Genomic DNA, 15,593 nt, shown 5'->3' with positions numbered 1-15,593 from the left:
TTGATGGAACAAAGACTTGCTTGTTTTAATCAAATGTGACCTTAATTGCCGTGCTCTGATTAGTTTTTATTATGGGTAAGCACAATCAAAGCAGGTTTCCTTTATAAGGAAGATACAAACATGAGCAAATACTAACATTGCAGGCTTTCTCCTTTTTTTAATTAAAAGAAATATGTGATATTGAGCTGTAACGTTGTCTGGCCAAAGTTAGATAATGTTTGTACACTATTACTTTACCAAGTATGTTAAATGCATGCATTATTCTAGAGAAGCTATTGATTGGGGGGATCTTGTCTTTTCAGGATGCTCTACCTGAAGTTGGTGTAGTTCTGTGAAAGACAAAGCAGTAACGTTTTTTGGGGGTTTGGTTGGTTTTGGGTTTTTTTTTTTTCCAATACTCTCTAAGCAGCCAGTGCTCAGACAGGAAGGAGTTTACATTTCTACATCTGCAGATGTAAGGACTGCTAACTTTCTTTGTAAAACAAGAGAACATTTAAGCAAGCAATGTGGGAGGAGAAAGACTACCCAAAGAAAAGGACTCTGATCAGAAGGGCATGTATGGAACTCTTGTGAACAGCGTCAGAAGCAGGGTGTCGCTGGTAAGGACATCTAGCTCTTAACACCTTTCAAGAACTTGAAATCTCTTATTCTGCTTTGTCTATAGGGACTTGGCTTCTTCCATTCCCAGCTCCAAACTGAGATAAAGGAGTCTTTGTTTTGGATAACAGAGAGAGTTCACGCTACAGGTAGACCAAGGAGCTGCAGCACCCTTCTACCTACCCAGACAAAATCGTTCAGCGTCATATTCTAAGAAAATAGAGTCCAGGTGGCTTCTTCCCGCATGTTTGAGGTTCCTTCAGTAAGGCTGGGGTAGCGACAGGAATATAAAAATAAGACATTAGGCAGTACAGGGGAAGGACAGCTGTCCTGAGCTTACCACAGTGGCTCAGCTGTGAACTTATTGGGAGCTGTAGTAAAGGGCTCCTGAAGTAAAGGAATGCAAATATGGCCCTTGGCTGTTGGGATGCTGACAAATCACCTGGGGGACCTTGAAGTCCTCAGTCTCTAGCGCTAAGTAGGGGGCTTGCACAGGGTGCAAAAGCAAACCATTAGAGAAAGGAAACGCAATGCTTGATTCCAACACCACGTTCTTCTTGGGTAGACAAACCTGTGATACAAAAGTACAAAACAATGTAAATGGGGATGCCCATCAGTCTGGAGCAAGAATGTCTTTTTCACTTAGTTTTGATTGTTTTCATATCAGCTCATGGGGCTTTGCTGGGCACCTTGGTGATATGTGGTGCCTTTTATAGAGAAGCTAAGCTACGTGTGAATGAAAGCGTAATCGCTGCCTGCGATGTTCAATGTTACAGTTCCAATTTTTACTCCACAATAGCCTTCAAGTGAGGAGAGTTTGTTAGCTGAACTTTTAACACTAGGAAGGAGAACTGAATTCACTGTGCCCTACCTTTTGAGGATCTGTGGCTCTTTTTTAACCTCCATTAACTTGAGTGCAGTCACAAGCTGAGAAAGGTATCAGTCTAGTTGGTCTCTTGCATACAGTTACTTGCACATTTGACTTTGTACATATGTACGTAGCTGGATACAACTATATGGAAATCTGGTTATCCCAACTTCCTTTTATCTCTTCCTTTGCTAAACTGCAGAGCAAGACAGGGAAATATCAACAGCAGGAGAATTAAACATAGCCCATAAACAGTTGTCAAACAGGCAGTGATTGTTTCTCCAACTAATGTCTAGTGATTTTCTGCTTTTCCAAGAACTTTGCCAGTTGTTTTATGATAAACTCTTTTCTTTCAGTGATTTTAAAGAATTATCTATCAAGAGGATAATGTTCTGTAATAGAATAGATTATTGGAGAATACTGTATCAGATTTTTGCAGGTGGTAAAGCATTTCAGTGCTGTAATCCTGCTTCAGAGGCTGGGGGGGGTGTCCATTTAACTTCGGTTTTTGTTACCAAATAACCTTTGATGCTCAATTTTTGCCTGGCAGAAGATATTTGTAATTAATAAAAAGAGCTTATGCAACTACCATTTTCTTTGGTTCACATGCTGCTTCAGTGTATGTTATCCCTGTATAATTGCTGAAACACACAATAGTCTTATAGCTGGACAATAAATCTTCTAATTCTAAATTAGCGTGCTCCTCTTAGTTTATAAAAGTTACTTTGGAGCTAATAGCAAAGATTGCTGCTCTGTATTTGCATTACAATTTTTAATGGGAAATCCTGCTCAAGAGCTCCATTGTTCTCTGTTTTGTCTTGTTCTCATGTAGCTTTTTTTAGGTCTGTTTTATTCTGGCTGGCTTTACCCTGGCTTCCCTTAAAATGGGATTAACAGGCTGGTTGAGTTGATTGTGCTTGTTAGTGGCTTATCTTAGAGTGGGGCTTAGTGCATCTACATGCAAGTTTTGTGGAGACAATTTCTGGAGACCTCGGAAATGGAGTAAGCCTGTCCTGTGGAGGAGCACCTTGGCTCGGAAACAAGTGGACACTGCCTGTGGGTGTGGTTTTCCTTGAGTAGTTGTAGGGTATTAAATGCAGTAGTAGGCCAATTTTTTTTTTTTTGCCTATCATATAAAATTTTGCAATAAATGTGAAACTGCTGAAGTTTCAGTATGGTAAGCTTTCGATATGAAGACTGTCAAAGCAGTCAAACACAGTGGATGCAGTCAGTAGCTTCTGTAGTACTAGCATCAACTTTCAGGGTTTGCTTACGGTCCCCATGATTTATATTCAGTGTTACAAATGCTTGTCTTGTGTTGATTCTTCTAGAACTTCACCTCTGGTAATGCAGGAGCTGGGTGGGAGACAACTACATCCCTTGATACAGGGTAGGACTGTGGTGACCAGGTGTAACCAAACTGGTCAAATCAGTGGACACTGAGAAAAGCTGGAGAGGTGTCATTCCCTGTGAAATCCCCTCTTTAGGAACCTGCTTCTTAAAGGGAAGTTATTCCTGGATTCAGGAGATACTACAGAAGTGAAATTTTTCTTTGGTGACTGCGTTTATATTGGTCAAGGTGGTGTTCTTAAGGCTTTCCAGAAAGCACAGCACCCTTCAGATAATTGCAGGATAAATGGCTGGCTGCTAGACAGGAGGAGACAAAATAATTGGCAGAATTTCTTTTTCAGCAGTTGTCTGTTTTTAACCTATTATGGTACTTTATGGTACTGTTTTGTATCACTTACATACTCTGTAGCAATGGATTCTTTTTTCATAACTGCTAAAAACTGGGCTGATGACTTCCTTGTAACCTGTATTTATTGATAAAGGTAATGGTCTTAGCAGAAAATGCAGGGATTTGGAGGACATCACGGCTCTTTATTTTTCTTCCTGTATTTCACAAATCCTTCTGATAAGGTTTTGATTAGAAATACAGACTTGATTGATACACCCTACCAACCAGTGAAGAAACAACAGCTTGTACCTCGAGTTAAGTGAAAAATTCTCTATTGGAGGCTTGTACAAGATAAGAAAATGTTTTTGTTGCACGCTAGTGTAACATGTAAGATTTGCATGTATTTCTATTTCTGTACAACTTTGAGGATTCTTAGTGGCACTACTAACTTCTAGGCTAGGCTTGCCAGTTAACTGATAAAACACAATTTATTTTCTTGATCTTGTTTGTCACTTCTACAAGACACATATTCTTGTGGCTCCTTCCTAAAAGTAGTTTCTCAATGCACGTGGAGTGTAGAGAGCATGTAAGAATATTTGATATCAACGGTGGAAACATGAAGTACAGCAGTAGTCTCTAAGCGTTAGATGAGTGCAGTAGTAACTTTCACAGCTAAAAGGAATGAAGTGGGAGAATTGCTCACCTGCATAATAAATATGCATCAAAGCAAGCAAAAGAGAGCGTTATCAAGGAAGCCCAGCTTTCTCCTTGAACTATTAGGCCATCCTTTGGAGTTGGAATTGAAAAAGACTGAAATAATCTCATGGAATCAATTCTAGGGCGAATTTCATAACACTTCAAATAAATTGCATACATTACACTGCAAATGTACAAGCAATTACAAAATTGTTGCTCATAAGTGCAGTGCTTTCTGCAGACCTCTTTAGCTGTCATGATCCCACATAACAAATTAAGTACGTAGTGACTGGGAGATGATACAGAATGCCTTGCTGCACAGTCACTAACTTGTGTTTCAGACTTGATTTTGGACTGGAAAGAGCACCAAACATGGGGCGTTACAGCCCCTCATCGCAACTGGCCACCCAACAGTCTAACTGCATTTAGAAAAGTGCAAGTTCTCTGTATTCCCTTTGGAGGCTCGTGGGTTCGTGTATGTTTGTTTCATAGCAGTGGAACTGATGAGAATCAGAGATTTCACTACCTGTGCAGGCCGGTGTGTGAAAATTTCCTAATCTCTCATTAGGAAAAGTCTGAAACTACAGAAACCTGCCTGGTTTCAGAGATGAGTACTCTCTCATGATTGCCACTGTGCTTTTTTACAGCACTTTGTCAGGTGTTTTACAGAAACAAAGCACAAGGCCCTCTTGGCCAGCGGGCAGCAACTCGAACATTAAATATTTGCAGCGGCAGGGAGGGAGAACAATTACTCTCGCCTGTCTGAAAGTCTTTTACAGCACAATTATTTCAAGCTTTCTGGTTCAGACAGACGCAGCTGAAATTTGTTTACTTTGAATATTTATGGCTGCTCCTTATCCATCTCCCTATTCTTACAGCTTTTTACCTTTACCCTGTAATTGGCAATTGTTCTTCCTTGAATACTAACCAGCGTCCTCTCCTCCACAGAAAGGGCCCTCATCGGGGACGGACAGAGTGAAGAAGGGTGGATCCTATATGTGCCATAAGGTAATGTGAAAAGGCCTGTGGTATTCTCATATTGATCTTTCCTCTGACAGTACCTGACCTGACAACGAAATGATCTTCTGAGAGAGCTTCCTGGCAGCCTGGATGCTTGTTAAGGGGTTTAATGCAATTTAAGGAAGAGCAATACCTAATGGTCTTAAGGAATTTTTTTTTTGTTAGCTTGGAATTAAAACAAACTGCTTTACCCATATGGTTTTTTTTTTAGATGTAGAAGTTAAAATTGATGTATACCTCTAATGCTATTTTCATTATAGTGCTTGAGTGATACTTGTAAGAGTAGAAAGTATGGATGTGACTTTTTTTTTTTTTTTAGTTTTAGAATGACTCTCGATCCAGAAAAGAGATTGGGTGTTTGCAGAAAGATTGCTGGGAGATGAATGTTTCGGCTTCGTTGATAGCAGACTTGAAATTCTTTCTGAAAAGTCTGTTACCACCACAATGCAATAGCCGTTCATGACACAAATCATGTTTTAAACTCTGTTCATGCCACGCTGGAAGAAATGCTCGTTGTAGATCTCCTTTTTCATTAAAGCCATCCTGTTCTTTTTCCCTTTCAAAGCCTGCAGCTGGCAATTCATTCTCATAATTAGATTAAATTTTCTACAGCGAGATCCCATTTTCTACACTGATTTCCTTCTTAGGTGAAATCAATGTCAGATGTTAATTAGCAGTTGTGATTAAATTAATACTGGGATAACCTCTTCTTCAGTGATGAATTAATGTGACCCATTTTAAAGGCTTGTGAAGATTCTAGTCTGTCCTAGTCTTTTTTTTTTTTTGTAGGTGATAAAACTAGGCTGTGTATCAAGACAAAAAAACCCCACTGAATACTATTAGTACAAGGGCTCTTTATTAGATGCCTAAAAATCTATTCAGACTAATCTGTTCTACTTCTGAGTTGACAAAGGTGAAAGTTTGCACCTTTTTACATGTACGCTTAGCAGATACTTTTATTTTCAAAATAGGATTTAGAAGCTGAACTATCACGTGCTGTTGAGGTTTAGGGCAGACCTCTGCCGTGTGCGATAGCAGCAGCGTGCACCCTCCTTTGAGGGCACCAGCTGCTCTCTGGCTCTGCGCTGCTATCAAAGAGCTGGTGAAGAACTGTCGTTTCAGTCTCCTTAGATGGAGATACCGTGAACTCACGGAGATAAACATCAGGGACCCACTGCCTCTGTGGGGATGGCATGGTTCACAGGGCTGCTCCCTTGATGACAGAGCCCGTTTCAGTTGTCACCACCCTCGTGGTCATACAAATTGAATTGTTTAGTAGCTGTGCCCAAACTCCTGGAAGGATCTGGGTTTAAAGGAGGAAAAACTACCCTCTCCTCCCTGCTCTCCTCTGCCACCAACACCCCCCCCCAATAAAAAAAAAAAAAGGGAGGGGGGGGAGAATCATGTGTTTGCTTTTTAACCCAGCTGTTCCAGAAGTCTGGTTCAGAGCCTGGCTACATGCAGCTCAACCAGCCTGAATGAAAGGGGTGGGTTTTTGTCAGAGGCCAGGAGCTTGTAGCAGGAAGACAGGAACAAAAAGCCTGAGCCAGATCTTTTGAAGTAACAGCAAAATGGGGCAGAACTTGGATGGATCGTACTGGAGTTGCTACATAAACGCACAGTCTGTTACCCCAGCGCTTTATTAGTGAAATTACTAGTGTGACTGTCCTTCTCCCATGCTACGATGGATAACTGCTTCTGGGCAGTCTAACTTAACGTAGCAAACCGCTTAAACTGGTTAGTTCTGCAGTTTGGAAACTGCCGTTCCTAAGGTCAGCTAATTGAGAATCTGTAGCACTGTGAACAGCACAGGTTTTTCTCTTTTCAAGGAGTGTAAGTATATTAATGTGCATGACATGTGGCCAAATCTGTACAGCCAGGCAGCATACAAAATGTGTTACAGACCAGTGTCTATACCCTGCTTTAAAGATGTCTGACCACCTCCTGTTCAGACTCATTTGGTTGTGTGTAAGTTAACAGCCCTTCCCAAAATAACTTGTACAAAGCACCCTGCAGCACTCGGTTTCTGAATCTTTTAAGATGATGCTTTTGATCTAATTGGTCTATCGCAGAAATATCAAATCCTACAAGCACAAGACAAACAACACTGGGAATGGAAGCGCAGAGACATTTCCCACCGACACACATCAGTGGCATCAAATGGGTGTGAGGACAAGTCCTGCAAAATAATCTTGTGCTCCTTTCTCACTTAAAGAAATGAAACAGCAGTGATGGTTCCCCTTTTTGTTTTTCTGAGGCAGCTGCTGTGTGATTGCAGCCCATTCTGGAAGAGGACAGTGTTCAAAGTTGTCTACTAGGAATATCTGAAATGCAATTGAATCACTTTATCAATGGCTTAATTTTAAATGTAAATGTTTTTATAGCCACCAGTCCAGATTATATCTTCATTATAAATATCCCTAGAAGCTAGCCATGGGAACCCTGGGAAGGCATTCGCCTCCAGTTCACCTCCTTTCTTCTTGTTGCATCTCATTCAGCGAAATGTTTTTTTGCCAGGTGCCAGTACCTGTCCATTTCCAGTTGTCCCATAGGATACTGATACACAGATCAAGGCACTGAGATGCTTTCTCTTCCTCTGAGGAGAAGCAGAATGGTCACTTTAGCTTTTTCCGGGAGCAGGATAGATTATTAGTAGACACTCGTGTTACTGGACACTTTGCCATTCGCACTACCTTTTGTATCAGCTGCAACCAGTCTCTGCATACAGTGGGATTTCCCTTATTTCTAACACAGTGATCTTGATCTGTATCAGTTCATTGATCTTTTCAACAGCACTAGAAAAGTTTTGCTATATTACTCTAACAAACTCTTGCCTAAGGAAACATGAGCTGTGATATACTCTGAAGTTCTCTCCTCCCCCCCCTCCAGTCTTACTGCTACAGGTATCGCTGTGTGGCCCGTAGTCAAAACACTCCTGACAGCTCTGCTTCAAATCTGGGATTCCGCTGCGCAGCAGACACCTTGCCGGAGCTACCATGACCAAATGGGCTGTTGCACTGAGACGTGAAGGGCTGAATTTCACCCAGGGAAGAAGAGATGTGTGGAGCGTCACTTGCTGATGACACAGAATAGAAAAATCTAGTGCTTGAACTTCCTGCTGGGGGGGAAAAAAAATCCAACACTACTCAACATTGCGCGAAGAACTTTCCTGTATTTGTCTTTGGGGAAGCCGGCCTGGGCTCTTATCCTGACCAAACACTTTATCGGTGAATTCTGTTGGTGTTAGCAAGAGTATTTTGGAGTTAACTAGCACAAAACGGAGCAGAAACATGCCGATTGTGTTTTAAAAGGTTAATTAATAGCTCCTTTAGAAAAGATCTTTATTAAATAGTTTTATTTATGTATAGTTTGAATTTCTACACTCAAATCCAATCAACAAGGACTTTATAAACTTCTAGACAGCTTTAAAAGAAATTTGAAGGAGTTAATTAGAGGTGAGGACTGGAAGACAGACAGCTATCGACACGGGCAATTAGCGCAGCCCCCGCAGCTTGTATTACATTCCTGTTGCAGTGAAAATCAGGTCCAGAAATGTGCTTTTTCTGGTGAGATACTTGCTCCTCTTTAGAAAGTGCCTTCTGCAACTGTGGGATGATTATCCTCAGGGTGATGATGATTAGAAATGATGTGCATATTTGAATAAAATTTCAAGCATTTATGTATGCTGAAGACTTTTATTGATGGAAAAACACTGGCAATTTTCTTTGAATTTCTCTTGGATGTGGTATAGGCTTATTTTGGGGACTTGCAAACTGCAAAAATGTCATCATCAGAAACTGAAGCTAACAAATTATTTCACTGGAATAAAAGATCATTACAGCTGAAAAGATGGCAGATGTAACTGCGAGCCCTAAGGCCTAATAAGGCAAATTTTGAAAATGTTGTCTCTCTTTTAAAAAAAAAAAAAAAAAAAAAAAAATCCAACTGAAAAGGAGAGGCATTTCAGCAAGGAGGAAGGGAAATGGGAATAATGAGAGCTACCTCATTTTGGGATCTGAATGTATTTCAGACCTTTCACAAAGTGTTTTGCACCATCACTCACTCTAGGACACAGTATCTGGTCATACTTCTGTGCCAGGCAATTGCTTGCTCTAAGTGAGACGGAACAAGAAATCGCCTGTGCAGTAAGCTGGGCACCAGAAGGGCTGTCCTTCGAAAGCGTCGCAGCCAGCTGTGTTGCTGCCCTCTAACAGGCCTCTTAACTGCCTGTGTGTAAAGCTGGGATTGAACTTGGCCATCTTGTCAGCTGCTTTGAGACCTGACAGTGAAAAATGTGGTGGATTAACAAAAACTCTTGCATTGATGCCAGTCTTTCCCGGCATTGTCTTTTCTGTAGTAAGTTGGGTTTGCGTTTAATACAACCTGGGGTTAATACAAATCTGTCACTTGCCAGCTCCTTCTCTACTCAGTGCACTCCACTTCAGAAAGGAAGATACCGGAGAACTTTATAAAAGCTTTTGCCTAGAGCTGGTTTTGGTTTTTATTCTGGAAAAAATCCTTGGTAAAAATACACACACAAGTCCATATATTGGAAAATCGTTGAGACTTTATTTAAATAAACAGCTTCGTGATGCCACACCATCAGGTATATGTCAGTCAATACTCATTGTGCTGTGGGTGGCATGTGGAGGAAGGTCTTCCTGGTCGTCTGCGGAGATGGTGGAATGTGTCCCATTCATGCTGCTTTTGTTTGGATAATGGTTACTGTATTTTATTGCAAGATCTTCCATTAAACATCCATGAATTAATCTGATCAGATTTCAATGGGAAAGTAAACCTCCAAGCTTGAGTGAGTATTGAAATATTGATAATCATTACTGCACTTTGAGAGTAGAAAGGAGGAGGGAGGATTACACAGAGCTTATGGTCTTTTGAGCTGTGTGATTGGACCCATTGCAAAAGAGCATGCTGAACTGTGAAGTGGTAGACTGGGACTCTGAAGCTGAAAGGAACCCAAAGGAAAAAGTGAACAGAAATGCAGCAGGTAGAAACAAGGGTCTATTGTCTTTTTTTAGTCCCTTGTAAGAGGATTTTTTTCTTTTTAGTAAGATTTTGCTCTCAGCTGTAGTGCGAAGGCATAGCAGAGTATAAAGCACACACTATATGGAAAAAGGCCGTTAACAATTGCCAGGATGGTTTAGAACTCAAGGCCAACATAGTATTTCATGTTCTTGGAAGGCCTTTCCTGCAGCTGGCTGTTTTCAACAGTACAACGCTCTCTTCTTGTTCTGTGCTGTGGAAGTTTGTTCTAACCAGCTAACTGATATTCAGGTCACTTGCTAGAAGCAGCATCAGCTGGCTGGGACTGAAAGGGTAGGATTGCACAGAGACTGAAGGCTCGGCTGTGTTCTCTGAGTTAAGGCTGGTGATGCAAGGACTAGATATTGCTAATGGTGTTTGGGGGTTTGTGTTCTGGCGTTAGTTTTTTTTTCAATCTACACTTCCTTAACTACTCAAAATCATGCCAAGTACATATTCACATAACAGGAAGCTAGCAAACAGTGCTGTCATCTTGAAACCCCATCTAATCTTGAGGAATAGGAATACAGATGGTATAAAACTAGTCCTGAAACTTTTTCCAGGAGGGAAAGAGGAAGTAGATTGGATCATCCACTCCCACCCCTCCAGTCCTGCAGGCTGAAAGTGGCTGGCGCAATGCCCTTTGGGGGAAGAAAACCAGATAAGCCTCTAAGTAGGACAAGAGACCTTGCAACCTAAGCTGTACTCTGGTATCTAGTGCAGCGTGCGTTCTGAGTTACGGGATCTGGAAAACTTCTGTAGAAGCAGGCACCCTTAATTGGGCAAGGAATAAAGTTAATGGCCACTTAGCTTGTAAACTGCTTTTGACAAGCAGCTGAAGTCCTTTGGAAGCTTTCTGTATTGACAGAAGTGACGCTTAATGATTAACCCTAAGAAAAATCACATGCTAATTTTCATAAACTAAAACCACAGCCGTATGTAAATCTCAACAGCAGGTCTTCACAATGGAAGCAGGAAGGTATACATTAAATGGGGAGAAGCTAACACTGAAGTTTATCTAGGAAGTATAAGTAAACACAAAGTAAGATTTTGTTTAGCAAATAGCAAAAGTAAGAGCAGCAAAATGTCCTTTATCCCTTTACCCCTGATGTCGGCATCAGATTAATCTTTCAGGTCCAAATCAAAGTTGTCTTTTTTATAAAAAAAAAAGTTGCTGATGGCCTGCAGAACAGCAGATCCCCCCCGAGAGGCGCTACCCTGCGTGTGCATGTTTTGTCAAAGGTTATGAATACAGTTAAAGATCAAACTGTACAGAGCAAATAACCCAGGGGTTTGTGCCACTGATGGAGCACTGTGGCATGACTGTAAAAAGCAGCACTGTAGTTTATCTGTCTTGTATATCAAAGATTGGGGAAATTCAAAACAAGCCTGTTTGAAGCTTCCTTAATTTTTCGATCTAGAAAGGAAGTGAAGTAACGTGCAGTTGCAGAACGTACCCCATCTGGTAAGCTCTCTTGTGTATCCCTGGTGTAAGGAGACGCTCAGCAAAGCAGTGTGCGCTTGTTAGATCTGTACAAGAATGATGAAAGAGGCAATGACCTTCTCCCTCTGCTGGGAGAGGACAGGCTTTGCTGAATACTGTTTGGCTCTGTAGGAATAGCGAAAACAAACCAGTTAGTAGCTGAAAGGAATGCTCACGTGTCTGCCAGCTGTTCAACAACATAAAACCACAAATCTGTCATTGTTCAGATGTACTTTTCTATTTCCTACTTTAATCCATTTCAGAAGTCAGAATAGCAGCATCACACTGCTTTAGACTGCAGAGTCTCAATTTGCTTCCTGAGCGCATAATAATAGTGCTGGAAAGTAACATGGATGTGCTGCTTGCTATTATTGCGGAAGTCTTATTAGATGAGCCGTGAGATAGATGCGATTTAAAAAGATGGGATGATTGTACTTCTCAGAGCCTGCAGTACTGTGCCGTTTACACAGAAGCTAAATGGTAATGCAACCAAACTAGTCACTTAAAACCAGACTTTGGCATGCAGCTAGACGTGACTGGAGATGGAAAACAGGGGGGGATGAAGCATTCAGGCTAATCTTTCTGGGCAAGTTTTTTACATCAATAATAATTAGTTTTTTATGTTTTGTGGAACAAAAAAAATTATAGCAAGTAATTTAAAAAAAGTAAATTATTTTAACGGGATTTAAGAAACCTAATGCCCTTGTTGCAAATGTCAACATTCCTTGGTCTCACTCTCTTGTGTAATTTTCAGTGACATTTCTCGTCGTTATCACACATCCTTTCTGTGTACCCATGTTCAAGTTCCTTCTTTCTAAAAGGTACAGACTGAGAGAGGTGCTTTATCATACATCAAGCTGTCAGAAGAAATCAAGAAAAAAACACCAGGCCTGGCTTAGTAACTGATTTTGGAACGTCTTGAAGCTCCACTGCTCCCTCATATCATACCCTCCACCTTGAACACAGTCTCTAGGATGTTGCATGAAGTTATTCTCAAAATCTTGTCTTCTAGCTGTTACTCAAAACCACGTGTGCTTCCCTGGTGGAATACACAATCTGAGTTTTATTTAACTGCAATTTAACTACTCGAGAAAATGGTATTTGTTAGGTCTGCTTGGGGACTGAAAAGCTATGGAGAGCTCCCTGAACAAGTGTCGGGTGTGGAAAAGAGGGAGCTGTCCCAAGGTAAGAAGGAAGCACAGGTGTGGGAACCACAGTAGCAAGGCTTCCTCAAGCTGTTATCGTCCTCTGAAGATTTTTGTTCTCTATTAGTTATTGATAAATTATGGAATCTTCCAGAATAATCATATGAAAGTTCCTCTCCAGCAGAAATATCAGCAGCTGCAAAAAGTGCCAGTTTAGGCACCATTGAGTCAACTCGAACTGGCACCATAAATAAATTTGGTTCACAAGAATGATTCAGGAATCTGCCTACGTTACCGATGTACGTAGGGTCAACAAATGTCTCCATTACCTGACCACTATGGAGGTGCTCCCTCACCGCTATAATATAGTTCGAATCCTTTGATGTCTGGGCCTGCATTCTTCTACGTGCCTCATTAAAGCCTAAAACTTCACCAGCGTATTCACAAACAAATCTTCCTTTAGCTATGAATTCCAGCGTGCGAAGACCCCACCCTTTCTTCTCAGTCTTGAACACCTCAAGTCTGAATTGCAAACCCCTCTGAACAACCCTGTTTTGACAGGATTCACCACACTGGCACATGGCATTGCATTCAAAAACAGGCCTGGCGTAGTCCTCCTCTTTGTCTGTAGGCCGGAGGCACAAACTGTTGTAATTTTCACCGTGGCAAAGACACGAGCACGCGTGAACCACACAGGAGCTGGTAAGGCAAGAACATCCTGGAAAGGTGATTTCAGTGGGGTCATTGTCTCCGTCTGCTCCAGCCACGTTGTCTGGGCTATACTGCGAAGAGAACAACAGTCAAATCCTTGTCACGTTCAACGCTTCTTTCCACAGAGGCTATCGAATTTTTAAGAAGTCTGTGTCTGGCAACGACTGATCTCTGAATGTGGGGAACTGAAATCATGAACACTTCTTTTTCCTGTAAACAACTTCTAACTACAAGTTTAACTTTTCTAAAACACTTTAAAGAATGCAAATCAGATATTCCATATAGACTGAAAAAGAATCAATAGTCTGTTAACAACTGAGTTTCTCAAAATAGCATACGAGCCAGAAAAAACAATTCTTAGCAGGAAAAACGTCAGCTAATTTGATCTAGTTTACTAGCGAAGATTTTTATTTATAGAAATAACAAAGTATCATTAAAGTAATTTTTCCCCCTTCAAAATGCTCGATAAGCTACTTATAAGGTTAGTTGATAGCTACTTTAAGTTACAGAATTTCAAATGTCCATTTTTATTAAAAATGAAGATACTTTCAATTTATCTCTTCAAAATGTTGTATTCAAACCTGCTCCTTCTAACTCTGTTACAAAGCGATGATGGTGTTGCACTAGCACACCTCTACATCTTTAGAAAAAAAGCTGAGCTAACTACTCTGTCATCAGGGTAAAACATTACTTGCTTCACCCTAAATTCTGTCTGCGGGAACAGATGTGGGTCCGTTCAAACCACCCAAGCTGAAAATCGGGTTCTCAAAATTACGCTAATGCCCCCAGCAGGTGAATGATTATAGCACTGTGAACTGTTGCAAAGTAAAAGCCAATAGAAACTTTGCTGGATTTGAAAATCAAAACATAAAGACAGCTACATGTATATTTTTACTTTCTTCTCAGCATTCAGCTTGCAAAGCTTTATTTAGAAACCCGGAGTACATGCTATTACTAAATACTACAGTAGCTTAAGTCTGGCAGCTTCTGGGTGTTGGGAGACATGCCAGTTCATTCAGAAGTTTCTTTTTTCATAAGCATCAGCTTTCTCAGTCATTTGGCTTTACTCAAAACCAAGTTTAATAGTCCCTTATCTGTTCCCATCTTCTCCCATTCACTGTGTACAAGCATTCCTATTTCTGTCACATATCAGCACACCGTGCAATTTAGGAAGATTAGGGCCTATCTGGATTACGTCTTTATTTCTTTCCCCAGGCTCAACCAGAAGCTGCTTCTTTCTGTTTTCTAAAGACTCCCTGATAGCACTGAAGCCATCTCCTAGGCAATAAGGTGCACCTCCAGGAAACGCGTTTGGAACTTACTACAGGTAGTACAGAAGACAGCAGGTATGCTGCCTGAGGAGGTGCGAACAGAGCTTAAAGTGTCGTCCCCCCTTTCTGCCTTTTCTTGGAAACCACCCCAGAGGGTTGCGCGGCGGGATGCGTCTGCCAAGCCCGTCAGATTTTTACTCCCCGTCTAGTTTCAGCCTACGGTCGACGCTAACGCCCCGTAGCGCAAAGGCTTCATTCCTCCTAAAGGGTGACGTCTTAACCGCGCGATTAAAATCTGCAAAATGCCACATATCGGGAGAAAAACTGTATATATATATATATTATATATATATATATACACACACATACACACGTAACTGAAGTGCACGGCGAAGAGCGAGCGCGTAACGAGACCGGCACCGAGGGGCTGGCCGCGGAGGCCTAACGAGCCCCGCAGCCCCTCCCGCTGAGCGCCCCCCCGAGCGGGCAGGGCTGGCGGCGGGCGGAGCAGGCTGCCTGAGGGGACGGCGCCAGCCAAGCGGGCTCCCTCAGGCGGCCCGGGCCGCGCCGGCCGCTTCTCCCTCCCCTCCCCGGCCCGGCCCCCCCCGGGCGCGGTCCCCTCCCCTCCCGGTCCGGTTCCCGGGGCGGCCGCGGCCCCCGCCCCTACCTGAAAGGCCGGCGGGGCCTCCCCGGGCGGCCACAGCACCACCGGCACCGGCTCCAGCCCGCCGCTCAGGTCCGCCATGGCCCGGCCCCGCCCCCGGCCCTGTGGGGATTGGCTGTCCGGGCCGAAGCCTCTCTTCGGTTGGGCAGAGGGAGGGAGGCACCGCGCGCAGGCGCTGTGGTCGCTGAGAGCGGCGGCGCGGGAGCGGGAGCTCGCCTGGCGCTGGCGGAGGGCCGCCATCTTGTGGCGCTCCTTCCCTCAGCGAGGCCGGTGCGGTGCCGGGCCGCTGGCTGCGGAGGGGCTGGGCGGCGGCGGGGGCTCCGCGTCGTCGTGCACCCGTGGGATGAGGCTGCCCTTGGCCGGGGCTGCCACCGTGGGTCACTCCCTGTGACGGAGCTGTCCCTTCAGAAACCGGTGCGG

The 15,593-nt window shown here is 42.8% G+C and overlaps 2 protein-coding genes across 4 annotated transcripts in view; one reads left to right on the top strand and one right to left on the bottom strand.

Annotated features, from left to right (window-relative positions):
• SUMF1 (sulfatase modifying factor 1) overlaps window positions 1–8,542 on the top strand; it is a 37,980-nt gene extending 29,438 nt beyond the window's left edge. For both annotated transcript variants that reach the window (XM_076346698.1, XM_076346699.1), the window contains exons 8-9: window positions 4,788–4,847; window positions 7,749–8,542. In XM_076346698.1, the coding sequence (XP_076202813.1) occupies window positions 4,788–4,847; window positions 7,749–7,859 (171 nt within the window). In that variant the 3' untranslated portion in view covers window positions 7,860–8,542. The remainder of the gene's footprint in view (window positions 1–4,787; window positions 4,848–7,748) is intronic.
• Window positions 8,543–9,406: 864 nt separating this feature from the next.
• LOC143164270 (histone-lysine N-methyltransferase SETMAR) lies at window positions 9,407–15,254 on the bottom strand. 2 transcript variants are annotated; one of them, XR_012996043.1, is made up of 3 exons: window positions 15,177–15,254; window positions 11,357–13,309; window positions 9,407–9,822 (listed from the first exon to the last, which is right to left on the bottom strand). XR_012996043.1 is itself a non-coding variant. In XM_076346700.1 (2 exons), the coding sequence occupies exons 1-2, from the start codon at window positions 15,252–15,254 to the stop codon at window positions 12,512–12,514; spliced, it is 876 nt and encodes a 291-aa protein (XP_076202815.1). In that variant the 3' UTR covers window positions 9,407–12,511. The 2 variants fall into 2 exon arrangements, 1 of the variants encoding a protein (XP_076202815.1); XM_076346700.1 differs by having other exon boundaries at window positions 9,407–13,309.
• Window positions 15,255–15,593: the final 339 nt, after the last annotated feature.

The sequence above is a fragment of the Aptenodytes patagonicus genome, chromosome 8 (assembly GCF_965638725.1).
Source record: "Aptenodytes patagonicus chromosome 8, bAptPat1.pri.cur, whole genome shotgun sequence".
Classification (NCBI taxonomy): domain Eukaryota; kingdom Metazoa; phylum Chordata; class Aves; order Sphenisciformes; family Spheniscidae; genus Aptenodytes; species Aptenodytes patagonicus.
Note: the sequence above shows the minus strand (reverse complement) of the source record. Positions and strands in the feature narration are given on the sequence as shown.

Excerpts from the sequence above, each read along its gene's own strand:
- LOC143164270 (XM_076346700.1), bottom strand. The coding sequence starts at position 15,254 with ATGGCGGACCTGAGCGGCGGGCTGGAGCCGGTGCCGGTGGTGCTGTGG. Across the intron at positions 13,310-15,176 it reads AGGCCCCGCCGGCCTTTCAG|TATAGCCCAGACAACGTGGC; the intron begins GTAGGGGCGGGG and ends TTCTCTTCGCAG.